This window comes from Zychaea mexicana (assembly GCF_025766255.1).
Source record: "Zychaea mexicana strain RSA 1403 chromosome Unknown BDB00scaffold_102, whole genome shotgun sequence".
Classification (NCBI taxonomy): domain Eukaryota; kingdom Fungi; phylum Mucoromycota; class Mucoromycetes; order Mucorales; family Lichtheimiaceae; genus Zychaea; species Zychaea mexicana.
Window position 1 is genome coordinate 80,145 of NW_026516765.1, and position 25,769 is coordinate 105,913.

Sequence of the window (25,769 nt, forward strand, 5' to 3'; positions counted from 1 at the left end):
TAGCAGCAGGACGAAACAATGCAGGCAATGTGTGTGGAAAACACTAGCAGCAACAACAACAACAAACAGTTCAACAGTGAGAGCCGATCCGTTTGCCTTTCCAACTCGACCAAGTCGTCCATTTATCCTTTGTGCTTGATTTGGAAAAGGGGTGTGGGTGAAGGGAGGGGTGGCTATACTTTTTTGCACTGTTAGTACAGGATTTCGGAGAAACAAGCCATCAATCATCACTTTGCTCTCTCTCGTTCTCTTCTCTTTGCTTTCCTTTCTTTTTCTCTCTCTCTTCTCTCTCTCTTTCTCTTCTTCCTTGTCCTTCTTCTTTTTCCTTTTCTTCTTTTACTATCAAAGCAAGCAGACAAAGAAACACAACACAACACACGGCAAATGAATAAGGAAGCCTTTGTCACCCAACTCAGCTTTCATTTCTCCCCGGCATCTGCGCACATCCTCCCACTCCAGGACATACGGCAGCGGCTACGCGGTATATGGGACTCGCTGACATGGCCCGTGATAAAACGTATTCTCAAGGCTGATCTGGCCGTTACACTTATCTTTGCGCTGCTGTTTGTGGAACCGGTGCGACAATACACCGAATATGGACTCATCCTGGCCCAGGTGGCTGTGGAATTCATCCATCCTGCCAAATCCTATGGTTCCGTTGGCGAGGTATAGAAATTAAAAAGAAAATCACTCTCCTACTCTCGTGCTCTCGTTTTTCCCCTTTCTTTCAACAAAACCATCGTCCCTGGAAGAGAACGAGACTCCTACACAAATGACAACCAACCAACCAACCAACCAACCCCTGGAATCTTGGATGATGGAAGATAATAATTGGTTTTTTGGTTAATCCCAACGTCTCTCTTTACTGGACCTTTTATTTCAAGATAGGATATCGTGTTTGGATCCATCATGTGCAGTGTCTCTGCAGCATGGTCGCTGCTCGGTACCTACTGTGCCTCGCTCCTCCGTGATCCATCGAATCCAGAAATGGCACAGCCCAGAGTCGCAGGCGTGCTTGTTGCTTTCTTGCTGGTCGGCGCATTCGTTCTAAACTATTGTCGTGTCAAAATCGACCAATGCAATGTGGGAGGTAAGACCCCAAAAAGCTTTCAAATAACGTTATTTTATTTTTCTGTGTTTCCTGTGTGGTCCCTGAAACTATGTCGATCTTTCGCACTATTCCACGCATATTTACACTCATCCCACCTCACCCCCCCCCCCCACATATATAAAATGGCGCTCCTATTTCTACTATTTCTGCTTTCTATAATTACTTGTTTAATATTTCATCCTCGATCAGCGGTCCGTCCGTCGTTGAGAATAATGCAGAAACCAACACGTTTACCATTGTTTTTGTGAGTTTAGGAATGCTGTCTGCCACAATCCTAGTCATCAGCCTCACAACAGCTATCGTTGATCGCCAGTGGCAACCATGGCATGTGGCAAGTGTCTATATCCATAAGACGACGATACTAGAGAAACAGGGATCTTGCATAATGTAAACTCACCCGTGACACATTTTGGTTATTGTAGCTGCAGAATTTCTTTTCGATCCTGAGCGGACTCGTGATAGTATTCATCATCTGCATTGTCGTGTGGCCAGAAAATAGCACCAAAATTTATGTGCAGCAATTAGTCAAAACCTTAGAGACGTTCGACAGCATAGCGCAGCGCCAAGTCGACGGCTTCCTGCATATCAACGCAACGCCTCGGGAACAATACATTTACCCATCTCGCAGCAGCCATTCAGCTCCCCCAGAACCGCTTGCAGCCGTGCATCGCTCCATCGATCAGCACTTGCTCTCTCTCGTCCAGATCAAACGTGTCGTCCGTCGCGAAGCCTCGTTCAACTACATGGCTCCACGCGACGTCAGCGACATGACCCGCTTGGTGAAAAAGATGCGTGTCCCGCTGCAGGGTGTCAGCATGAGTCGGACGATGGAGGAGAATATGCGCAAGGCGCAGACGCGTCGACATATTGCCAATCGTCTCAAGAAATTTGCTGCACAAGACAATTTAGATCCGATCAAGACCCCGCAGCAGGAACGCATGAGTTATAGCGGCCAGAGTTTCACCACGATGGGCAGCGACAACGCCGCAAATGACTCGGGGGATGAAGGACCCTGTTGGGACAACAATGGCAGTTGTGATAGTAGCAGTAGCAGCAGCAGCAGCAGTGATAGCTCCGACGACGACGATGATCATGATGATGATCATGACGCTGATTATGACGAGAAAAAAGACCATGCTCCTGCAGCACAGAGATCAGGAAGGACGACGACGAGTAGTGATATGCCCGGTCGGCCCTCAACATCGACAGCTGCAACGCTTCACAATGGTACCATCAACGGCGGTGACGGTGTCCGGAAATACAGCGAGGATGGCGGGATTGCAGGGAGTGGTATCGACATCGACAGCGGAAACAACACGCCCGACCACCAGCACATCACCATCAGCGTACCCGAAGACGAGGCGACATTTACAGGGAGCACATGGCGACGCGAATACGACGATGTCATCAAGACGGTCCGACCCATCTACAGCGAACTATCACAGGCATGTTCCACCGCCATCCATGAATCAACACAACGCCTATACCGAATGCAGCACATTGATCCACGATACCAAAACAAGCCGTTTCTGTACCGCCTTTTCGCATGCGACAAGACCACGCCCGGTTCCGTCAGCGACATGGACCCGTCCGTGCCATTAATACGAGCAATCCAGAAATTCGATGCGCACCGTCTACGAGGACTCGAGCGTCTATACCACAACAACAACGGCCACGGTGAGCAACAACCCATCCCACGTCGCATTCTGTTCTTGCTGCTCCATTTCCAATTCAATCTGCGCGGCTATGCCGAACGCGTCTACACACTCTCATCGCTTATTTATGAGATGGATCAGGCGCGCAAGCGACGACGCATGTGGCTTCCGCATCTTTCCGTGCGAAAATGGTTCAGACACCGGAATTCAGAGGCAGATGTTGGACTCGATCCACCCGCTGCGGTTGTTGCCGAGAACAATCTCCATCATCCATCCGTGGCAGGCGGGTTACAACGCTCGTTATCGCGACGCACAACGACGATTTTGAATACAATGACGATTGATGCGCTGGTGGCTGAACAGGAGCAGCAGCACGAGGCTGACGTCGAAGAAGAACGCGCGGGCCATTTGGCCATACCGGTGCGTGGCAAGTTGTCGCATTCGAAACGAAAACGAAAGAGCTCGGCAGCCGCAGCGGTGGCGACCATGGCTGCGCTGGATAATCAGGCACTCGATCCGGCCATGTACCACGATCCCGATGTGGCCTACCCGACAACACGTATCCAGCGTACGTTTTTCAAATGGTGGATGTTTTATAAGAATTTCATCTGCTCTGCCGATACGGTCTTTGCTTTGCGTGCTTGTATTGTCGTCATGGCATTGACACTGCCGGGCTTTGTCGAAGAGTCCATCGACTGGTATCTACGAGCACGTGGCCAATGGGCTGCTGTCGTTGCGCTCGTTTGGATGGGGCCCTCTGTTGGCAGTAACTTTTTCGGGTAAGGCAGTATTTGTTTTGTATCTCTCACGTGAGGCAACAAAAAGAAGGGAACTTTGACCGTTTTTTCTTTTCTTCTCGGTGGGTCGGGCAGGTTGATGGTTCGCACCGTAGGCACATTTGTAGGCGCCATCTGTTCACTCTTGATCTGGGAGATCAGTCAAACCAACCGTGCTGCCATGATCATTTTGGTCTTTCTATTCAATTTGCCCTGGTGGCTGATTTATCTGAATGGCAAGTTTTGGAAGGCTACGGGCCTCTTTTCCCTCATCACAACGTCTATCAGTAAGTTTTAACTCGGTCGCAGGGTGGTGGTACCACCACTGTGTGTGTGTGTTACAGGACAACAAATATTTCTGTGTGGACTGACCTTTTTTTGTATGCTTATATTAAAGTTGTCGGTTACGCACACAACTACAGGATGTCAGGCCGTGACATTTCTGTGTTTGAAGTCACTTATGAGGTAATGTAACAATGCATTTTGCATGACTGGCATTGCATACACCTGCTTTCCAACTCCCTTGTCTTTGTTTTACGCCGCATCTGTTGGGGGGGGAGTTGGTTGATGGCGGGGAAATACTACCTTGAGCTATACAGCAGCATTGGCTAACCAACAACTTATTGTAATACAGAGAACCGTTGCTGTGCTTGCTGGAGTAGTTGCGGCACTGGTAATCAGTATATTCCCATATCCTCGTACAGGCCGAGTCGAACTACGACATCGAATCTCTCGAACACTCGGCGACGCCGCTGCACTCTACTCCTCCTTCCTTGCGCTACTGCTCAAGAACGGCTACCACGAAACCGAAATCCGCATGAGCAACCGCAAAGTGTTTCGCACGGTCGCTGCTGAAATACGCAAACAGATCAAAGGCCAGCGTGTTCTGCTCGAACAAAGTCGGTTTGAACCTGCGTTGCGAGGGGTTTTCCAAGAACACAAGTATATCCAAATCTTACAAGTACTCGATAACTTGGTCAACTTGATGATTGAGATGGAAAATGCTTTGGAACGGATCCATGAAAGCTGGCGTATCGAATTGGTGCGCGATACGTGGAAAGAACGAAAGAATGCAGTAAGTTCAAAAAAAAAAGAAGAAAGCTGTCTTTTATCTTCCACATACACACACTCTCTTTGTTGTTTCTACAAGTGATGAGATGGAATGTATTCGTATACTGATGATGTGCTCGGGTTGGTTTGATTTGATTAGATCGCATCTTTTTTGACGGCACTCTACGTAGGAGCCAATGCTCTCAGTAACAAGACGCCATTGCCGCCGTATGTGCTACGACCGACGCGGGCACGTCGTATATTGACAAACAAGGCACGCCTGATACCCAATCTACTGCCTGAACGGCTGGCAGATCCAGAATATACCTACTACAGTGCTTATTTGATGTGTTCCGAACAACTGGCTGTTGAAATCGAATTACTAATATCTACAATTCGTGATCTTGTAGGACCTGACAGTGTCAGTGTCTGGCTTGATTATCGCCATTAAAAAAAAAGGCATCCATTCTTACTCTTTTCTAAAATGTGTATAGTTTTCAATCATATATCCGTTCACCCTTATATTCATCCATCACCACTATCATCTTACTTCATCATTGTTCATCTGTCATCATTTTCTCTCTCAAATAAAATAAATAAATAAATGAAGCATGTCAAAATAGCTATAATAAAATCGAGATATAGTATAGTATAATATAATATGAATATAATAGAAACATACAAGAAAGAAAAAAAAGACAAAAAGGAATGGTGGGAAGGATGTTGATACAGAATATAAAAAAAGCGTAAGTAATATACGAGATTATAATGAAAGTGACATGTATATAAGTTGATGTGAGCGTGTGAGTGCGTGTGTATAAGGTTAAAAGGGGAAATTGTGTTGTTTGAGCAAAAAGTTATCTTCCTTTTTTTTTGAGTATCTGTGTTTCCAGCCAGTAGTGTATTTTATATAATATGTACAAATATTATAAGTTTAGTAGTATGCGGATGTACTTGGCTGCGAATGGTTTCGAGCAACGGATGATGATAACATATAAGGATGATGATGCGGCGGTGGTGGCGGCGGAGGTGGTGCTGCGTACGACTGTGGCGAAGGTGGTGGGCCTGTAGAAGAGCTCGGGGTATGCTGTGTTGGAGTAGGCGGTCCGTTATTCATCATCATACCGTTGGGCGCCATGGGTGGTGGGGGTGGCGGTGCGTGCATCGTTGGGCTAAAATGCTGTGGGTAGCTTGAGTAATAGCCATAGTCACCAGGCATCATGGCTGGAGGTGTATAAGGGGGTCTTTGGAAAGCAAAGCGATCGTCGTGATGTTGTGGGGGTGGCGGCAATGCGATTTGCTGTGAACAAGATGTCGGAGGCGTGGTACCATCGGTGGTCATGGGCGGCGATGATATCGATGAAGAAGACGGTGGCGGCAGTGGATGATGATGAGGATGCTGGTTATGATGCGGTGGTGGAGGTGGTAGAGCAGCATGGTGATGATGATGAGGATTATGGTGTGGCGGAGGGGGTGGCGGCACTACTGCTCCCGAAGCAGGCGCAGTGACGACCGTACGTTCTTGCTGACTATCGGTATAATGACCAGGACTACGACCACGCACGACCAGTGGAGCAGACTGACACGAAGCGATCCGGATCTGTTCGCCATGATCCGTCTCTGCAAACAAGTCCGTGACACAAATGTAGTATTGCTGTGCTGCTCTTCGCTTGCCATTGTTGGCTGTGGCCGTCTTGAACTGGATACGCTCGAAAGTGACAATGTTCTGGTTGGTACCGACTGCACTCATGCTGAGATTACCGCCTGCCGTGATCGGTTTGGGCTGTGGCGTCATCTGTGGGCCCTTATCTCGTTTGGGCGTGTGCTGCACCAACTCGATCCGTTTGTCATTGTTTGATACGCGCGCCCCAATGCCGAGCAAGAATCTTCGCACAGGATAAAACGCATTGCCGTCCTCGCTTCGCACCAGACACTGCGGTTCGTGGTCGGCGTAATAGTGGTTCATTCCATGTATAGAAAACGCACTGCTGACTTGGAAATAGTTGCGTCGATAGCACGTCCAGTCATTATCCGCCAGAAAGAATCCTCTGTCCATCTTGGATTGAATGCGGATACTCAATCTATTCATCATTACAATCAGATAAGCCAAGTTCCAAACCTCATATACACTTTCTATCTCTCTCTCTCTCTCTCATTCTTGTGCCCCGCTCCGATTCTCTTTACTTACAAGTTGGTTCGGTCCACACCAAATAGGTTATCGAATGTCTTTGTTGAGCTGAAAAAGGGGCCCGATTCTTGGGTGAACAACGAATCGCTGCGTCCGCGTTTTCGAGGAATGACACCGGCCGACATATAAGGCGAAGAAGTATGGAAGGACGGGGTGGAATAGGCAGCCACAGCAGCAGCGGCAGCGGCAGCGGCGGCGGCGCTACTGGCAGGATGATTCGAATTCCGGGTCGGTGATGATGCAGGCTCTGTGGTTGCTGCTGGGCTTGGGCGGGGAGTGCTGGGTTGAGAAACGGCCATCATTCTAAAATACGAACATATTGGATATTGTGTGAGTGTCAAAATTCATAGAATACACATGGGAGATCAGCTTAACAAATTGCGAGTTATTATTACCCTGGTAAGCGAGGGTCCGAATCTGGCTTGACGTAGCTACTATCCGTTGGCGATGTAGGCTGATGGTGATGAGGGTGGTGATGGTGGTGCGAAGATGGTGGTGGTAGTGGTGCCTGGGACCTGAGTAAAACAGAAACGAACAAGAAGTCCAAGATAAGCAACTGAAGCTTTCGATTTTTCATTCTCTTTCCCCAGTGATGATGTCTCCAGTGTTGTCTCCAGTGATGGGGGTAGGAATGCCATCACAAAAAAGGCGCGCGCTTGTGTGTCTGGGTGATGTGTGTACACACAAATGAGGGGCAGAAATTTTATTGTGTAAGGAAATATCTGTGTTTTGTTGTGATGGTGATATGGGTGGTAATGGTGGTGGTACCTTGTTGCACCAAAACACAAGAGTATGATGACCACACGCATAATTGACAGCATAAAGCAACGGACGGCGAGTGACCCTCCTCCTCCCTCCATCCCTTCTCAAGAAGAAATAATCATACTTACATTGGCAGAGGATTTCCTTGAGAAAACGACGGCGGATAGGCAGCATGATCCATGGGCGAATAATGCGGAACTGGAGGATGCATAGGACTTTCTGCGACAGAGGGACTCGGTAATGCATTTGGAGGCATTTGCCACTCTTTTGTTTCATGCACCGAGTTCATCACAACACAACACTATCACACGTTAATAAGAATAAGAAAAAAGATAAGGGGGTGAAAAATGAAGAGAGACAAAAAAAAAAAAGGGTGGAGTGCAAAGCGAGCGAGAGAGAGAGAGAGAGAGAGAGCGAGCGCGAGAGGAAACGAAAAAAAAAAGGTTGAAACGTTTTAAAAAAAAAAGATAGATTTCAAGAGAGAGGGAGGAAATATAACTAGCGCGGACTTTACTTGCTGCTTTTCCCTCTACTCTTGTTAAATAATTTGATGATGATAAAAAAAAACAAGGTTATTGGGGGGTGGGCAGAGTGGATGAGGGATCTCTGGGATGTGATGGGATAGACACACGCTTCCAACAAGTAACAACGGGGGAAAATAATTGCCCCGGAAATGTGCAGCCAATCACCACTTAAGAGTTGCTATGGCTACATGGTGGGCAAGTGAGAAAGATGGGATACATCTTGAATGGGTAACCCATAACAACGACCCATTCTTACTCGTCGGGAAATAAATTGACGTGCTATTAAGGTTGGGAAACAGTTTGTTATGTATTAGTAGTTAGATAGTATCAGGGGAGAGAGATTGTTGGAATGGGGGATGCCCATCCCTCTCAAATCTGGGAGTCTGCCATATTCGCCTTTCACTTTATTGCACCCAAAATTTGTATATGACCCATGCCTACTGCTGTTGTAGTTGTTGAAGGGTTACTTTTGGGAAAGCATGTATTATTTGTTTGACTCGGTAAAGACGACGCATGATCGTTTTCGGAAAGATCGGCGTCCACAGTTGCTTGTTGCTTTCTCTTTCTCTCTCTCTATCTTTTCTTTTTCAAATAACAAACAGAATAACAACAACAAACATGTCCAACATGGATGGGACAAAGTATACAAAAGGGTACCCATAATGGTAAAGAGTCCTTATTTACTCGGGACAAGGACCGGCAGGTACTTTTTCATAAATGTGTGTGAAACCTGGGCTTCGTTTTTTTCCTTTGTTGCTTAGGTACAAGTGATTCTCTTTTTCCTTTCAAAAAATGGTAAACCGGGGGAGCACATTCTCTGTTTTTTTTTTTCAAAGTCAAATGTGTTTGTTTCCATGGCTCGTCTGTTGTTGTTCTTCGTTGGTCCATGTAATAATTATATATTTAGGACAAAAATCCAATCTAACCTGTTTCAACCCATCCGGAAAGCAAAAAAATCCGCTTTCATTTAATTTTCCCAAGAGTCACTTTCTCCGGGGGACGCCCTTTCTTATTTATCCTTTAGCCAATCACTTTTTATTGGTTTTTTTAAATCTCAGCACCCAAATCAAAGTAAGGTAATAACAGCCGTATAAAGAAAACCGCAACCCCAAGCAAAAAAAAAAAAACAGCAACACATCTGGTCAAAAAAAAAAAAAAAAAGAAGAGAGAGAGAAAGACTGTCCAACAATTTCTGAAAAGTATGTTTCTGCTTTTTGCTGTCTGTGCACTTCTCAAACTCGTACAGAGACCCCCTTTGTGTCTGTCTATAATAGTATCATACACGGAGTAAGTGGTTGCCCCTGTGGTAATAATTCACCATGACAGAGTGATCATCGCCATGGCAAAACAAAAAAAAATGGTGGTGGTCACCATGACAACAAGGAAAGTTTTGTTGTCACGGTTACCCGAGAAAAGATAAAATACAACTCGTCATGGCAACAACAACAACCTAGTATATAATCGTGTATCTTGACTCGGGACTCTCTCTCTCTCTTTCTCATCTTTTTTGCTCAATTCTTTTCAGTTTTCACGTTCGCTCGGCTCACTCTAATCCTCTCTCTCTCTCTCTCTCTCTCTCATATGCTATGTAATAACGTGCGGCTAAGCACCGCCTTATACAAACTTGGGGGGGAGGGGGACCAGCGCGGAACAACAGTGCTGTAAACCCTTCTTTTCTCAACTCTCTAAGAGAAGATAATATCATATTAGCCTATCAAAATTACTCCCTTTTCGTTTCGCACACCTGCTCTCAAAAAAAAAATCCCGTGCTTGCTTTTTTACCCTTTTATTTGCGCGGGAAACAAAACAAACAACAGTGGTGTGGCGGGAGCGCCGAAAGAAAAAGCAACAACAGAAAACATCAAAAAATGCGAGCTAAAAACATTGCATGCATATAATTACATAAATGTCGGGAATGCATGTCTGTAAAAATACAAAAAGAACTGATTGATGTTCTTGATTTATAATGGAATCTGGGGGGTAATTTATGTGTGTGTTTGAGTAGATATCTCAATAACCTTTTCCCTTAGGTCCGCAACACCTCAATTCCCAAAATGCTTATGTAGATAATAGCAGCAAAGTGCAGCCCTCGTTTTTTCCATCCACTCCTAAGCTCCGATTCTAGATGATCACGTTTCTGTCAAGAGATGAGAACTCTCTTATTGCCTTGAACTTCTCAGATCATTTGTGTTTTTAAGCGCTGGGTCGATTCATCGCAAAAGGGAAAAGAAACAATTGAAAAAAAGAGGACCAGATCCTCCATAAAGTGCAGGGCAGGCCGAGAGAAAGACTGATCAGTTCTCTCCCTACCAATCGTAAACTGACAATCTTCATTCCAGCCCGACTCGAGACGCAGTTGCACAGAACACAATACTATTTGATCCATTGACAGCTCCCTCATTCTCCCTCTATTTTTATTTCGCTAGAATGGATAGAACACAAGAAACCAGAGGTGGTGAAGGGTATGGATTAATTATTATTATTTTTTATTTTCTTTGTCGTTGCTGTTGTTATCGTTTTTCTCTCTCTTTCTCTAAAATATATATATATATATATACGAAATCAGCTGTGACTGGGGATAAAGCTTTATGTATAATGCATATATTACACGCGCGTACGCGACTCTCGCGGCATAAACTAAGTTAATCAACAACATAAAATGGATTGTTCAGATCAAATGCTTACCAAGAGAGAAAGAGGAGATCACAAACAAAAATATCACAAAAAGGACTTACCCTAGAGATAGCTGGATGGCTCAAGATGGGACCAATGATAGGCAATCGTCGCATAAAACCAAATACAACGGGGAAGAAATCACTATAAATCAAAAAATGTTATTAAACCTGCTGTCTCTTTCTTCCCTGGTGCGAATGTATGTCCATTATCTTTTCCTTACCCAAACAAATTGAGGAAACCAAACACTTCCAATACAAAGCCAAACACGGGGAATTTACTCAACACCAAGAATATGCCTCCAAGAAAACATATTGTTCCCCGTATCTTTTCCCGTCTTGTGAAGAAAACCAATGTGCTTTTCGGGCCTATGATCGCTCCAATACCAAACAAAAACAGAACCTATGGTGATCCTTGTTAACTCTCTTGTTTCTTATTACCAGGTAGTAACTACCCCATTATCGTCTTCCGCCTTAAAGAACTCCTTCTCTCTCTCTATTTTTTTTTCCTGTTATATATTCTTATAGTCCTTACGTTGCCGATCGCCATCAATCCTGCATCAAACAATAGCAAAACACCAAGCGCCATGAAAAACACGCCAAATGCCGTCAGTCCGACACCGATCTCTAATATAAAATATATATTCGCATAGACAAACACACACAAGAGGAGAAAAAGCAGAAACCGGAAAGATTGTCAACAACAAAGGAATTTAATGGCGGTAATGTACTATACTGTACTGTTCGTTCAATTACTTTGTAAATCGCTCAACCACATTGGTTCTGATATGGATATTTTATATGCGAGGAAAGAAGGTGCAACGTGGCGATAGCCACCCCGCTGGTTGCTATTCGGAATATGAATCAAGTACATCCGGATGCTAGCAAATTCATGATCATCCGCCCTCCTTATTTTCGCTATATCATGGATGATCCATCCACACAATGTCCAAGATCCGGGTGAGTTAGACAGTAGCGTATATTGGGCCAAGATGCGATGTTTTTGTGGCATCATCAAGATGAGGTTAAAACAGATTGTACATCTCATTATGTAAGAAAAACGTTTGTGGTTGGGTACAGAACACACATTGTGTAAAAGCATATAGCAGACAAGAAAGCATAACATGATGTGAGGATTGTCTTTTCTTTTTTTTACAATAACAATTTACAAAAATAATAATAAAAACAAAAAATGCAAATATGATATCTATTATACTTTTTCACTCTTCTTTGCTTATGCAGCAGCTTCATCTAAAACCATCTTCTTTTGACCAAGCAACGAAGTATAAAGTTCTTCTGTCATTTCATTGTGCCAAGTACCAGCTGGAATAGGTGCCATGAAGTTTTGCAGTTTCTCATGAACATTGAATCTACGGTATGTTGAATTGAGTAAACATGGACGACGACAGGGCCAACACATCTGTTTTTTAATTGAAGGGGGAAGGGGGGCTGCTGAAGGAAATAGAACTTTTTTAATTACTTACCGTAATTTACGGCCCTTGCTAGCCTTGCGATCCACAGCACGCTTCTTCTTTTTCGATTCAGCCGCTTTCCGTGCTGCCCATCGCATACCCTGAGCAATCGGATCATCCGTATCAACCATACGTGCTTCAATCAATTCACGCAGCAACTGTTGGTAAAAATCATTATCGTCGAAAATCTCCACATCGTAATTGTTCAAATGACGGTCTGCTTTGCGTGATTCGCGTGTGCTTTCTTGATCATTCGGGGATAGCTCAGGTGCCTCTTGAATCTAGAACACACCAGAAAAAAGCAAACAGATATAAATATACATACATACATACACATTGTGTAATCTTTCACAAGAAGGAGGGGGGACGACAATCCTGCCCCTAAAAATAAATAAAAATGACTAACCTTCTTCCCGAGGACCCGGTATTCGGATCGTTGCAACTGTGTCCGTCGCACAAGATTCTCTTTATCTGACATAATGTTGCTCACTTGTGTCATGATGTTCTAGAAAAGAGAGAAAGATTTAGTTTAAAGATTTCTTGATCATTCAACTGAAATGGTGGTGATGGTCCTGTGGTGGGAGGAGGAGAGGAAGAAACATCAGGACGTACTTGATCAAAGGCTTTAAACTTTTTGTTCAATCTTGCGCTTGATGCTATTTGAACTTTGTTGCTCCATTTCTCCAAAGTTGAATCACGGAATGGAACAAATCTAGAAATGATAAACGGGTATATCAGTTACTGGACTAGTAAGTATGAAATAGACTACGGATGCATAGTAGAGACCGCCCCTCACGGGGCAGCTGATGTAATTCATAACAACTTACACATCGTTGATTTGTGATATATCCTCCCAGAGCTTGTCAATATATTCGTCATCATCGTCAAGATGTCTCTTCCGCTTGTTCCATGTATGCTCTTCGCCCATTTCCACAGCATCCGTATCACTTAGTAGATTTGTTCGCAGGTCAATCAATTCATCGATCGTCTCCCGCAACTCGTCCTTTGCAGCATCCAGATCAGGCTCAATGCCTTCTTCTTTTGCCAAGTAATCTGGCCAAGTTTCATGCTATAATTATACAAAAGAAACATAAAATTAAGAAACGAGCAAAGATGCAACATTTTTTTTTGGGTGGATAATTTTACCTGAGGTAATTGATTTGCAAGTTCAACAATCTTTTGTGTACGGATGCGACTTTCCAGAAAGTTTTCCCATAATGTCTAGCAATTTGCAACGATAGAAGATTTAGTAAGCGCATTCTTACATCCAGATATATATGTCTACAGTAGTAATCGTAGCATGTAAATGCTACTATTACAACACGTACCAGTTGCTGTCGGACGTGTTGACCTTTTTCAATGTCACTCTGTGCACTTTGTGACATTTTGGATATCATGGTCCTAATTTAACGTGAAGCACAAAAACATTGTTAATATCCACATTTTTACACTTTGTAGAATGCCAAAAAAAGAAGGGTAGCCTTCTGCCCTCGACTCACTTTTCATCCTCTTGCAATTTACGCAATTCGTCGTTGAGCTCGGTATTCTCTTCTTCTATCTCCTCGTCATCACTGTCGTCGTCGTCCTCATCTTCCTCGCTTTCCTCCTCTGAGACATCGTCACCAATTGCTTGTTGCAATTTCTCATCGTCGTCAGATCCACCATGCCACGATTCGAATTCCTCATTCTCGTCACCTTCTTTCAAATCAACCGCAGATTCCTCTTCTTCATCGTCTTGTAGTTCTTCTTCCATATCCTCTTCCTCGTCAGAAGAATATAAATCTTTACGACTCGCGCGTTGTCCAGCATATCGTGGATCGTCTAGTAAAAACTGTTGCTGATTTCGTAACGAACTTTTGCCGACTTTGACATAATGTTCTCGAGCATCGTTATCGTCGTCGTCGTCGTCACCACCATCAGCACTGTCAATGTTTTCATGAACTGGCCCTGTAATGTCCTCGGGATCGTAGTCTTTATGTTCATGTTCATGTTAGATAAAGAAAAGATTGGATTGTTTTCTAAGTAGTTGGAAAAAAAAATAGGAAACTTTGGTAATTTACCATTCTGGACTGTCGTTTCGAGATCGGCGATCTGATCTGCGAGCGATTTCTCTAAGAATTACAAATGCATAGCGTTAGAGTTTGGATTCACTAGTTGAAAAAGATAAAAGGGAGTTACAGACAAATGTCTGCTTACTTGGTGGCATTTATATATAAAAACGAAGAACGGTGCGACGGAAGCAACAAGTGAACCCAAAATAATGCGTTCAAAAACGTAAAATTTTCTGCGGCTTGCTGTGCAACGCCGCCAATTTCCCAATTCGATCGTTTTTCGGTTGGCATGACTACATCATTATTGTCGTCAAGTCAAGAATTGACGGCTGCAAATTACACTAAGCTCCCAGAGTCAAATAAAGCAAACTCAAAAGCACTTTTTAACTACACTCAAGCTTACAGATATAATGAACGTATAATAATATACAGCTTAATCAGAGTCATTATTTTGACATAGACGCATTTGTCTTCTAAAAGACGATGGGAATCAAATATTATGTCAATAGGTTGACATATACTTCTTGTTCTTGCTTATTAGCTCGCACTGTTCTTTATACAGTAATATTTGTTATCAAGATTACAATCAAAACAGAATGCTACTGTGCTATAGCTGTTAGCATATCTCTTTATATCAATTGACAGTATGATATAGATAGTTCTATATAATACGGATAAGTAGCATCCCTATTCTCAGACATCTAACCACTTTTGCAGTAAACTTTCTTTAAAATAATATAGATTTTTTTTCTTTCTCTTGAAACGAGGCAAAGTTATGATATCATATATGGCAATTGCTTTTTTCTACAATCGAACACTTTCAGATATATGTTTTTCATAAATAATGATGTTTCTCGCTCAAAAACCTTGTTGTCTTTTTTCGTAAGATAAATGGTCAACCCTGCATAATTTGTTTGAGCTATGATAGTCGCTGCAATAGGTATGTGGCAATTGTTAGAGCACGTTGAAACATGTAATGATTTCGGATAAATGCTAACAATCCTGGACAGTCTATCATACGACTACCAAAAACACGCATTTTTCTTTTAAGAAATATGACAAGATTTACTAGCATCCTTTGTTAGCCTCTAGAGCACATAAAATATACAAGTAGTGGCTGAAGACGCACAATATCGTTTCTATTGTGCTTTTGGCTCATCACCTTCATACACATTTCTGAGCATATAGCAAGCCCAAGTTATGCCATTCTTCATCTGGGTACAGTATAGGTATCATAGCTACATGTGCTCGTTGTATTATATGTATAGCTCGGGAAGTGCGTGCTCGGCTTGCTATACCTCATAATGATCACACCTTTTCATCACAGCATCATCATCTAGGATTCAATAAGATAATGTCTCTCATACTTATTATACTGAGGCGGACGTGTTTTCAGCGCAAGGTGTTATGATATTTGCTGAAAAGGTGATAATATTTGTGGGATACACAAGTTTCACAACAGGCGAGCTGGTAACTAGTTATTAGAAAACTCTATTTATGAAAATCCATTATTGCCAATAGCCCTGTATAAGAACAACGGCCCCCTCCCCCCCGGGGAGCGCATTCCCCCTTTTCCACGTCCGGCAGCTGAATCATACACTGCCTGACTGGGAGTGACAAGAAATAGACATGCCAAATGAACAACGTCAAATCGTTGGTACCGAGGATTTCCCGCTTTTACTGCTCAAACAGGGACAGGGCTTCATATACGACTGACAAGAAGTTCGAACATAGAAACACAAACCACATACACACACACACACACATACGGCAGCACACATGGTCACTCAGGTGACCATCCCCTGCCTCTAACAAAATCAGCCTAGAACTAGCAGTTAAGAAAAAAACATGAAACGACACTGTATGGAATATATAATTTTTTTTTTGGTTTACGTGTGTGTTGTTGTATGTATGAGATAGCAGTTATTTGGAGGTGTGTTTTTTTTTGTACAATAAAAATGTAGTAGTATTGAAGAAGAAGAAGATAAAAGAGTGTGCTTAAAATCTTGAAAACATGTTGGTGCCAGATGGGGGTATGAAATGCAAAATGAATAGAATCGGAGGGGGAATCGAAGAAGAAAAAAAAAAAAAGAGAAACCATTCCTCTTCTTTTTGTTGTTGCTGTTGTTCCGTTTTTTTTTTTTCACAAATGGAAGTTGATTAGAGAAAAAGAGTGATGAGAGAGAGAGAGACAAAGATAAATTATACGCTCAATATGACTGGACTAGCAGGCGATGTAGGAGCCGGACCAGCCGGAGGCTCGTCGTTTGTAGTAGGTGTAGCTGTGGTGATTGTCGTCTTGACCCGCTTTGCAGAAGCGGTTGCACTACTACTATTACTACTGCTGCAGTCTGGCTCTTCTTCAGAACTACTGCTGGGTCTCTTTGCACTTTGTCGATAATTCCAAAGCAGGATAGCGTTCAAGTCATCGTCCTGCTCGTTGGTCGGAGGAGGTAGTATGGTGTGAGATAACAGTGAATCTTGCTGCGTAGTTGTTGTGGTTAGGGTCGTTGTTGTTGTGGGTATGGAAGAAGCATTTGATGATGGGGGTGAGGGTGAGGATGGGGATGGTGATGGGGATGAGGATGACGAGGAGGATGATGATTGTTGCTGCTGTTGCTGCGGTGGAGTCGCTATGATTTGAGTGAGCAGCAGTCTGTCATCGCCAAGCCAAGACCAATCATATGCGTCTGGAGTCAGCAGGGTGGTAGGGTCTTCTTCGGCGTATCGTGGTAAGGACATCATTGGGTCTTGGTGATAAGAGGTCGTAGGAGTAGTTGTGGCAGTTGTGGTGGGTGTCGTCATAGCAGCAGTCGTAGTAGGAGTAGTTTCCATTTCATAGGCGTCCTGAAGATCTGATTGCCTTTGTTGCTGCTTCACCCAATCCAGTGTTCTGTATCATATCATTTGTTGATGGAGGAGTTCGAGCGTAAGTCGATTACGTATTTTGCGAGAGAAGGGAAAAAAATAGGAGGGTGGGTGGGTGGGTGGGGGGGGAAGAAGGTACAAGAAGTGTTTTGTATGTTGTGTGTGTGTGTATAATACATGGTCCCTCTTTTTCTCTGTTCTTCTTTCTCTTTCTGTCTTCTTTTTTTTTTTCTCGCTATCTCTTTTTTTATTATTATTATTATTTTGCTTATGCATGATGATCGGAAAAGGGGACTTGTGTAAAATAGAAAAAGCTGGACTACTACTATTACAGCGACAGTTGGGGAAATAAAGGAAAGGGAAAAAAAAATCTCAGAAAAGCGAAAAAAAGATGATCATGATGATTACCTTCGTATTAGCACGGTACGGCGCAGTGGCTCTTCCCGCGCTGGCATTTCTGTGGGATTCATTTTTTGCAAGGATGCAGCGGCTAAACGTCGTAGCACGCGGGCTCTGCTGATGGTGTTCGTGGTAGAAGCAGCGGCAGCAGCAGCGGCAGCAACAGTGGTGGGTTTCATGATTTGTTGTTTTTTTTTTTGGTTCAGAAAGAAAAAAAAGGGGAAAGAAGGGAAAAAAGAGTAAAAAAAAGTTGCGCCGTGTGATTACTGGAAAATAATAACCCAGCCCTGTTCTGTCCTGTCCTGTCCTGTCCTGTCGTGCGCGTCCTTTAGGGGAAATGTCTAAAAACAGCAACCAATCGAAATGAACCAATCGTAATTGGCCGTTTGGTGCTGGTGCTGCTTTAGTTACCATGACTACCATGACTACCACTAAAAGAGCAGATGATTTCTGGTGAGACCCGAACGATGCTGAGAAGCCATGGATCTTCCCCCTCCTTTTGTTCTCTTGTTCTTTTTGACAGGCAATCTGCATTCGTATCGGGGGGGCCAAGCGCACGGACCAAGCATTGTACACAAGCGCATATAACACAAAAAGTAACTTTCTTTTCTCTTCTCTTCTTTTGCTTTATATATACTTTTCCGTCGATCCCTTTCTTCAACTCCCCTCCCCCCAGAAAAAAACACACCACAGAGTAACACAAGACGAGCTGCTCTATTTTTCTTTTTGTTACATGCACTACACATTGCAGACTGCTAACGAAATAGCTACCAGTACCACCGCTGTAGTCAGTCCGTTTCTTCTTTTTGACGATGGTACACCGTGGCTGCTAGTAGTGCCGCTATCACCGCTCGCACCACTCTGCTGCTGCTGGTGCTGCTGCTCTGCCGAGGAGGACGAAGAGGAGGAAGAGGAGGAGGACGATCCTTGACGTGTCACGTCTCCTCCCAAACCCTGAGCTGCCGCAAATCCAATCCGGTCACGGCCCATGTCGAACACGAGATAGGTCGATCGGAGCACTGTGTCGCCGACCAAGACAAATCCTTGGTTCCCCAGCTGCGCCGCACTGCCAGTGTCGCTAGGCAACCACGGAGCAATACCAAACATGCACTGCGTGGCTTCATCCAAATCGTCGTCATCGAGCGGGATCACCAGATCACGCATGGGAACACTGATCACCATAGCATCCTTGTCCTTGTTTCTCTGCTTGGAAGCACCAGTGCTGTTTGTCTTCTTTTCCGGGACCAACAATAGCTCCAACCGGCTGGACGACTTGTGGATGCTGCATGGCACGATATACGTTCCCGACGCATTGTCTAACACGACACTCTGGGTTCCGGCTGCAGCTTGCACGATTTGATTGGCAATGGCGTGGTCCATGTACGTCAACGTGGTGCCGGTATCAATGATGAACCCATGCTTTTCGGGAAACACGTGGTCCACCAGGAGACTGCTGTTTTCCTGCTTCAGACGTACTGCTTGACCATGCGTCATCCAGTATGTGTATGGCGCGTCATTCTTATTGTTTTCTTCAAACGGGGCGACAGCAGCATACTCGAGTTGGCCCTCATACTTTGTCTCGTCAATACCTCCCAATAATAGCTCGCCCGCCCAGCCGTCGTCAAACATGGAACCCATGTAGATCGAGAACACTGGTTCAGGAATTAGGCCTTGTTTGACCAAGTTGAACACAAACGGATCGTAGCTGCTATTGTCGTTATTGTCACTGCTTTTGCTTTTACTACTACCGTGCTTCATGGAAGATGTGAGATGCGGGTATCCGAGGCCAAAAATGCCATTGGCTATTTCATCGCGATCGTCAATGTCGCTATCATTGTCGTCATGGTCATTGTCGTCATGGTCGTCGTCGTCGTCATCGTCATCGTAAAGCACATCATGTAGATCTTCAGCGCTTAATCCCGGTGCAACAATGTTGTCCGTTTGCTTTGCCAGTCCAAATATTTGATTCTCGACTTGGAGCTGCCCGATAGAAACAATGTCGCGGGCATAGGATCCATTCGCGTTACCAATACCATAGACGATTTTGAAAGGTTCGCTGATGTTTTTGTACGTGGTTGAGCGAGAGGCATCAAATCTTGCCAGTGGACAAGCTTCGTTTGGACACTCGGTGGATGGTATCCATAAATCCGAGCTAATGTGTGTCGAGAAATAAAATGGGTCAGATCGAATGAACTGTGTGTGTTTGGTTTCTTCTTTTTTTTTTACCTTCCAGTATCCAGTGCAAGAGTGAAATTCTGTGGTGGCGTGCCAATGCCAACACGGATCAGGTATTCAGACGCTTCATCGTTGTAGAGTTTGGTAGTCTCAGTAGTAGCACTGTTGCTGTTTTGTCTTTTTCCAAGGTGTGGGGGCTGCTTGGTAATAGGTAGTCGGATGGTGGTTGCTGCATCTGCAAGAGTGACAGCAAGCAGAAACAAGAATGGATAACGCATTATATCGAAAAGAGGAGCATAAGTTAATATAAAGTAGTAGTAGTGGTAGTAGTACTTTTTTATGTATTATTTAAGCAAGAGCAAGAAAAAGAAAAGCAGGTGGAAGGGAGGGTGGGGTTGGTTGCTATTACATGGGATCGTGGTGGTGGATACAGTATAAATTCAGAGCTGCATGGGTCCTTATTATCCAAGAACAAACGCAAAACGAACATTTTTCATGAGTATATTTACAGCAAGAGTGATAAGATCGTAAAGGAAGATAGAACATAGTATTCGTACACACAGAGAAAGGTTATTGGTCATAAACATATCTAGATTGTCAGCCAATTGTAGACATAAAGAGAAACCAAGGCAGCCAAGAAGTGGATATAGCCGTTGAATGGACTTGAGGCAGATGCAGCAGCGCCAGCGGCATAACCATCTGAGTCACTTGAGCCATCGACACCGTTGACATTACCAGCGACACCCGCTGCCGAAGCAATACCAATACGATTCTGACCCATATCAAAAACAAGATAAGCGCTACGGAGCATCGAGTCGCCCACCAAGAACATGTTGGATCCCAACCCGCCGCCCGAGCTGCCGAGTGGGGCGATGCCAAACATACAAGCCGACGAGGTTTCGGGCGTGTCGCCATCCAATGGAATGACCAGCTCAGAGGCGGGCACGCTGAGTACAACGGGTTGACCAGATCCATTGCTGGACTGAGACATCTTGAGCTGCACCTCAGCCTGCGATTGAGCCACGCTGCAGTCTACAATCATCACACCAGACTGTCGATCGAGCTGGAATCCACTGTCCCCGGCCACAGCAGTGACAACCTGGATAGCCATTTGCGTTGGCATGTATGTGAGTGTCGTGCCGGTGTCAAGGATAAATGCGCCCATCGATTGCAAGTCGTAGTCTTGCGAGCTTCCGTTGGCTGTTTTCACTGAAACGCCTTTACCATACACCATCCAGTAGTAGTAACCCTGGTGCTGCTGTTGTTGGTCCTGGGTTTCTCCACCGTCTAAACCGCCCAAGGGCTGTTGCTGTGTAGTAAGCTGCGCTACGGGCAAGTAGTTGAGCTCGCCCGAGTACTTTGAATTATCAACACCACCAAAGATGATTTCACCCGCCCAACCAGTCTTTGATGCGCTGTTCATGTAGACTGAAAACACGGGATCTTTGATGACGTTCTTTTCGACTAGGTTAAAAACAAATGGATTGTATGTTTGTTCGCCTTGTGTAGTGGCTGCAGTTAACTGTGGATAGCCTAAGCCCAAGATACCGTTTGCAGCGACATTCGTCCGGTTGTTTGGCTTGGCCTCGTCACCACCGCTGCCGCCTACGGTCGTCGGTGTGGTAAGGATATCCTGCGTTGTCTTGGCCAGTCCAAATTGCTGGTCGGGGACGCTGGCGCCTGCTACTGTGACGGTATCTGTGACATACGTGCCGTTGACACTGCCGATGCCGTACTGGATCCCGAAATCTTCGCCGCCGCCTTGGAACGTCGAGGATGCTGATTCTTGGAACCCGCCATAAGGACATTCGCTTTGTGAACATTCGCTTGAAGGTACCCAAAGATCAGCGCTATTTACATAAATATGTAACAAACAAAAAAAAAAGCAAACATGATACTCGCCAAATTAATCACGATATAAAGACTTGCGTATGACATTTTTTGCAAGCAAAAAAAAAAGAAAAGAAGATTATAAACGCAAACACGAGTGATATACATTCACTGACGATTTACCTTCCAGTATCCAATGTTACTGTAAAATTCTGAGGCGGTGTACCAATACCAACCTCGACGAGGTATTGAGAACCTTGATCGTTATACAGTTCCGTCGCATATGTTTTGTCCCGTTTGTTGAGAGCTCGTCCATGCTTTCTTCGCGCAGCTTCCAGTATATCGGTACTGTATGGATTACGGATCAAAGGGAGACGAAGCAGTTGTGGGTCTTGATCTGTCGGAACAGCGGCAACGGTAGTAGTAGTAGTAGCAGCCGTCGTTATGAGCATCAAAGACGAAGTGATCGACAACAACATGGTGAGTAAACAAAGAGAAAGAACGTTAAACAAAGAAAGAACGGATTGTTTGTTTGGTTAAAAGAGGGAAAAAACAAAAAACAAAAACTCAAGTGGAACCTGTTTTTGAAAGAAACAGAAACACCTTTCTTCTTCGACCTCCATATGTATACTTCCGAGACAACAACCCACAAAGAGCTTATTATATGACCATCAAGGGTACACATAACATTTCGTCAACCAGTATCATCATCACTATACTGCTCTTCTTCACCTATCTATCGTTTTAAAAGACCCCGGTTATCTTTGCAATGACGCGGAAATTGATAAACCATCATCGTGATTGTGTTTATAGCAGTTCGAGAGCAGTAATGTGATTGTCTCATCAGGCATTAGAGAACATTTTAGGGTTTTCGCCCCCTTATTCATGTGATGTAGACAATGACGGCATATTGCAGGTTGAGCGAAAACAACTGAGACCCTGTCTATAATTCGCTAGCGTGCCTAAAACACGCGCCTGTTTTGTTGTCTCAGTTGACGAAAACAACAACAATGACATTGATGCATGAGCTCCAAGAAAACAAGATGAATTTGTAATAACGTGCGAGTAGATAATAGCGAGTAGATGAAATAATAGTAGTAATTATAGTAATAGTAAGTGGTAAGAGTAGTCTTCTGCCGCAAAAGCTACAGAAATTTTTTTATAATTTAAAATAATATGATGGAAGTAATAGAATCGATGGTGGACGTGCTGGTAAAAGTGGTAGTAGAGTGGTGATGAGGTGGTAGAGAGTGTAGGGTAATATACTGGTAATACATTAAAAAATATTCACTGTTACATGAGCCAGTAAGAGGCCATTGCAGAGACAGCAGCACCCATTGCTAGGTTGACCATGGCTGCACCAGCAGGAGCTTTAGATTCTCCTTGGTCGACTTTATCGTTGGCTGACTGAGCATCGGCATCGGTATCGTTGTCTTTATCATCGTCGTTCTGATTATCCTGAGTGGTTGAGGTAGTAGTAGAATCAATAGCCTGGCCATCCGATCTGGCGGGAGTATACTTGCCAGCACCGTCCAGATTCACAGGCGCCAAACCGACGCGGTTGTTTTTCATGTCGTACACAGAATACATGGAACGCAAAGACGCTTCACCGATAATCCAGCTCTCGCCAGCGGTCAGACCCGAACTGGAAGCGGTAATGCCAAACATGCACGATGTGGCAGAATCAATGTAATCAGAGTCGAGCGGAATGATCATTTCGCTGACAGGTGTGCTAATGGTGACTGGGCTCGTCGATGCGCTGTCGGTGGCGGTACTGATTTGGAACTCGACCTTGTCGGTGCTGGTCTTGAAAGAACAGTCGATGCGATAGACACCGTTCAACTCGTCCCACGAGTACTTTGATGTTGAGCCAGTGACGGCGCCGAGAATACCTTCGGCATACGTTTTGGGAATCATGGTCAACGTAGTGCCAGTGTCGAGAATGAAGGCTTGGACGGAAGGTAGCGATTTGGAGTAACTATTGGCCTTGACACCTTGGCCGGCTACGGACCAGTAAAGATTCGTGCCTGACTTTTTACCGTCAGCACCCACATTGGGTGACACCAAGTAGTTGGTAGTATCGTAGTTGACAACTGGCACGTATTGGATATCGCCGGTGTGTTTGGACGTGTCAATGCCACCAAACATGATCTCGCCCGAAACGCCAAACGAAAAATGGCTGTTTAAAAAGATGGAAAATACAGGGTCGTTCAATGTGCTGGCGAGGTTGAAGGGAAATGGTTCGTCGTTGGAAGCGCCACGGGCAGTGTTGAGGCCGCCAAATCCAAGACCCAAGATACCGTTCGATTGTTCGCCGCTCGAAACGATACCGAGAATGTTTCCGCTGTTGCTGGCAAGACCAATCGTTTGCTTGTCTACCTTGGCCGTGCCGACAGTCACCGTATCAACACCATACGTGCCCTCGGCAGTACCGACGCCGTATTCAATCGAAAAGGATTGCACCGTGGCCTCGAATGTTGATGACTTTGAAGAATCGAATCGGTCGTAAGGGCAAGATGTTGCTGGACACGCTGTCGATGGTATCCAAAGTTCTGCACTGTTTGGATTAATTATGTATTAGGAGGAGGAAAATAAGATAGGTGTAACTGAGGAGATTATATTTTCCCTTTTTGTGTAATAAAAAGATATTCTTTATTGTTTACCTGCCAGTATCTAACGTCAGGTTGAACATTTGGGCAGGCGTACCCACACCGACCTCGATCAAGTATTCTCTACCAAAAGCATTGTAAAGAGAAGCCCGGGCTTCACGCTTATCGAGTGGCGTCGATTCTAGATGTTTGAGTTGTGCGAGTTGGCCGTTTGCACTACGAATAAGTGGCAGTCGTACTACACCACCATCAGAAGGAGGGACGACGGCTGCATCAGCACCACCTAGCAGACATGACGAGGACGCAGCAATTGCAACGAGAGCAGCAGAAGCTATGCTGGAGAGATGCATTTGAATTATAATAAAAAAACGAGTGACGAAAGCTTTTCTGTTCTAGGGAGAGTAATGGGGACCAAAAGTTGCTTGGTATTCGAAAACCAAAGGGAGGGTATAATACAAAAACGAGTGGAACGGTCGGTGGAGGGGAATGAGAAGAAGAAAGGGAGAGAGGAAGTAAAGACTTCCAAAAAGTTGAAAAGAGGAGAGAGAGAGAGAGAGAGAAAGAATGAGTGTGTGCGTGTGTGTATGTGTTAAAGATGGAAATTACACACCCTAATAAGATAATTTAAAGAATCGGAAGAACCTCAAAGAGCGGACTGAAGCTGTTCGATGCTACACGAGACGAGATGTCATTGCCTAATTAAGCCCTTTACCAGGTACCGTTGTTAGCGGAGTTATCCGGTTTAAATATATAATTTTCAATGTTACATTGTGGATCGTCTTGGCCTATTTTTTGCACTCTCTCTCTCTCTCTCTCTCTCTCTCTCTATCCTGTGTACGATAAATAAAGCCACGGTCGATCATGTTCGCGCCACGCTCCCCGTATAGCCGTCAGTCGGTAATTTTTTTTTACTCACACATTATAACAAACGCTGGTTGGACACTCCACCCCTTATCCCCTCGTGGTCGTATTGCTTTCAATGCCCGCAAGAAGAAGAACAAGAAGAAGTGTATGTTTGCTTGTAGAGCAACCGGTAGGATCTCTGCTTTATTTTATTTATTTTTTTAAAAATAGGATGCCTCTGCTCATAATAATAGTATGTAATGAAAAATACTTCTTGGAATGTTCCTGGATATCTTTTAAGATGAAGAGCCTTTTAGTCTAATGTTGAGCTAAGGCGTTTAACCAAAAAAGCCTAGCACGAGTTGCTTATTTGCTGCTCACATATAAACTAGCATACTAGTGCTCATCAGGAAGCTGGGCGGTAATTCACTTGAAGAAGCGAATCGTGCAAGCATCAGTAGTTAGAAATAGCTCCTCGAGGATGGGTTATTTCTTATTACATTTCACGCAACGTGTTGTGCTGCAAAATATAAAGACTACAGTAGACATAAAACTAGAGCAGCATCTCTCTTGACAGAAAATGCAATGTTGATTATATATCATCTGATGTTGTCATAGTCGTCAGTATCAGGTAACTTTGCTTTTACGATTAAAATGCATAACCAGCGCTTCTTTTTTCTTTTTTTTCTGCACTTGAACGAATTAAATAACACACAACGTACGACTACTATAACTATTGCTATGCTTGCTCTCAGCCAAGAGCATAAGTGGGCTCACCTGTTGT

General features: G+C 44.3%; 8 protein-coding genes across 8 annotated transcripts; 2 read left to right on the forward strand and 6 right to left on the reverse strand.

Annotated features, from left to right (window-relative positions):
- Positions 1-216: 216 nt before the first annotated feature.
- BDB00DRAFT_29073 (uncharacterized protein) lies at positions 217-5,247 on the forward strand. The gene is made up of 8 exons (XM_053116807.1): positions 217-666; positions 889-1,090; positions 1,366-1,442; positions 1,534-3,545; positions 3,639-3,829; positions 3,940-4,007; positions 4,177-4,617; positions 4,753-5,247. Exons 1-8 carry the CDS (start codon positions 385-387, stop codon positions 5,041-5,043), a joined length of 3,564 nt encoding a protein of 1,187 aa, XP_052975017.1. The 5' UTR covers positions 217-384; the 3' UTR covers positions 5,044-5,247.
- On the reverse strand, positions 5,215-7,940 carry BDB00DRAFT_846824 (uncharacterized protein). Its single transcript, XM_053125180.1, has 4 exons — positions 7,671-7,940; positions 7,176-7,295; positions 6,781-7,083; positions 5,215-6,673 (listed from the first exon to the last, which is right to left on the reverse strand). Exons 1-4 carry the CDS (start codon positions 7,829-7,831, stop codon positions 5,527-5,529), a joined length of 1,731 nt encoding a protein of 576 aa, XP_052975018.1. The 5' UTR covers positions 7,832-7,940; the 3' UTR covers positions 5,215-5,526.
- Positions 7,941-10,497: 2,557 nt separating this feature from the next.
- Positions 10,498-11,556, reverse strand: BDB00DRAFT_846830 (vesicle transport protein). Its single transcript, XM_053125181.1, has 5 exons — positions 11,495-11,556; positions 11,274-11,365; positions 10,963-11,141; positions 10,802-10,883; positions 10,498-10,703 (listed from the first exon to the last, which is right to left on the reverse strand). The coding sequence occupies exons 1-5, from the start codon at positions 11,514-11,516 to the stop codon at positions 10,671-10,673; spliced, it is 408 nt and encodes a 135-aa protein (XP_052975019.1). The 5' UTR covers positions 11,517-11,556; the 3' UTR covers positions 10,498-10,670.
- Positions 11,557-11,864: 308 nt separating this feature from the next.
- On the reverse strand, positions 11,865-14,485 carry BDB00DRAFT_846833 (apoptosis antagonizing transcription factor-domain-containing protein). Its single transcript, XM_053125182.1, has 10 exons — positions 14,407-14,485; positions 14,271-14,321; positions 13,710-14,181; positions 13,539-13,611; positions 13,357-13,431; positions 13,038-13,279; positions 12,823-12,922; positions 12,617-12,715; positions 12,223-12,491; positions 11,865-12,108 (listed from the first exon to the last, which is right to left on the reverse strand). Exons 1-10 carry the CDS (start codon positions 14,414-14,416, stop codon positions 11,973-11,975), a joined length of 1,527 nt encoding a protein of 508 aa, XP_052975020.1. The 5' UTR covers positions 14,417-14,485; the 3' UTR covers positions 11,865-11,972.
- Positions 14,486-16,336: 1,851 nt separating this feature from the next.
- Positions 16,337-16,863, forward strand: BDB00DRAFT_846835 (uncharacterized protein). Its single transcript, XM_053125183.1, has one exon. It carries the CDS (start codon positions 16,438-16,440, stop codon positions 16,660-16,662), a length of 225 nt encoding a protein of 74 aa, XP_052975021.1. The 5' UTR covers positions 16,337-16,437; the 3' UTR covers positions 16,663-16,863.
- A 916-nt stretch (positions 16,864-17,779) lies between these two features.
- On the reverse strand, positions 17,780-19,766 carry BDB00DRAFT_846837 (aspartic peptidase domain-containing protein). Its single transcript, XM_053125184.1, has one exon. The coding sequence runs from the start codon at positions 19,284-19,286 to the stop codon at positions 18,267-18,269; it is 1,020 nt and encodes a 339-aa protein (XP_052975022.1). The 5' UTR covers positions 19,287-19,766; the 3' UTR covers positions 17,780-18,266.
- A 526-nt stretch (positions 19,767-20,292) lies between these two features.
- Positions 20,293-21,985, reverse strand: BDB00DRAFT_771911 (aspartic peptidase domain-containing protein; the record flags this gene model as incomplete). The annotated part of the gene is made up of 2 exons (XM_053120002.1): positions 20,293-21,553; positions 21,717-21,985. 2 exons carry the CDS (start codon positions 21,983-21,985, stop codon positions 20,293-20,295), a joined length of 1,530 nt encoding a protein of 509 aa, XP_052975023.1.
- A 625-nt stretch (positions 21,986-22,610) lies between these two features.
- BDB00DRAFT_942096 (aspartic peptidase domain-containing protein) lies at positions 22,611-24,750 on the reverse strand. The gene is made up of 2 exons (XM_053129389.1): positions 24,197-24,750; positions 22,611-24,090 (listed from the first exon to the last, which is right to left on the reverse strand). Exons 1-2 carry the CDS (start codon positions 24,490-24,492, stop codon positions 22,827-22,829), a joined length of 1,560 nt encoding a protein of 519 aa, XP_052975024.1. The 5' UTR covers positions 24,493-24,750; the 3' UTR covers positions 22,611-22,826.
- Between the last annotated feature and the right edge of the window lie 1,019 nt (positions 24,751-25,769).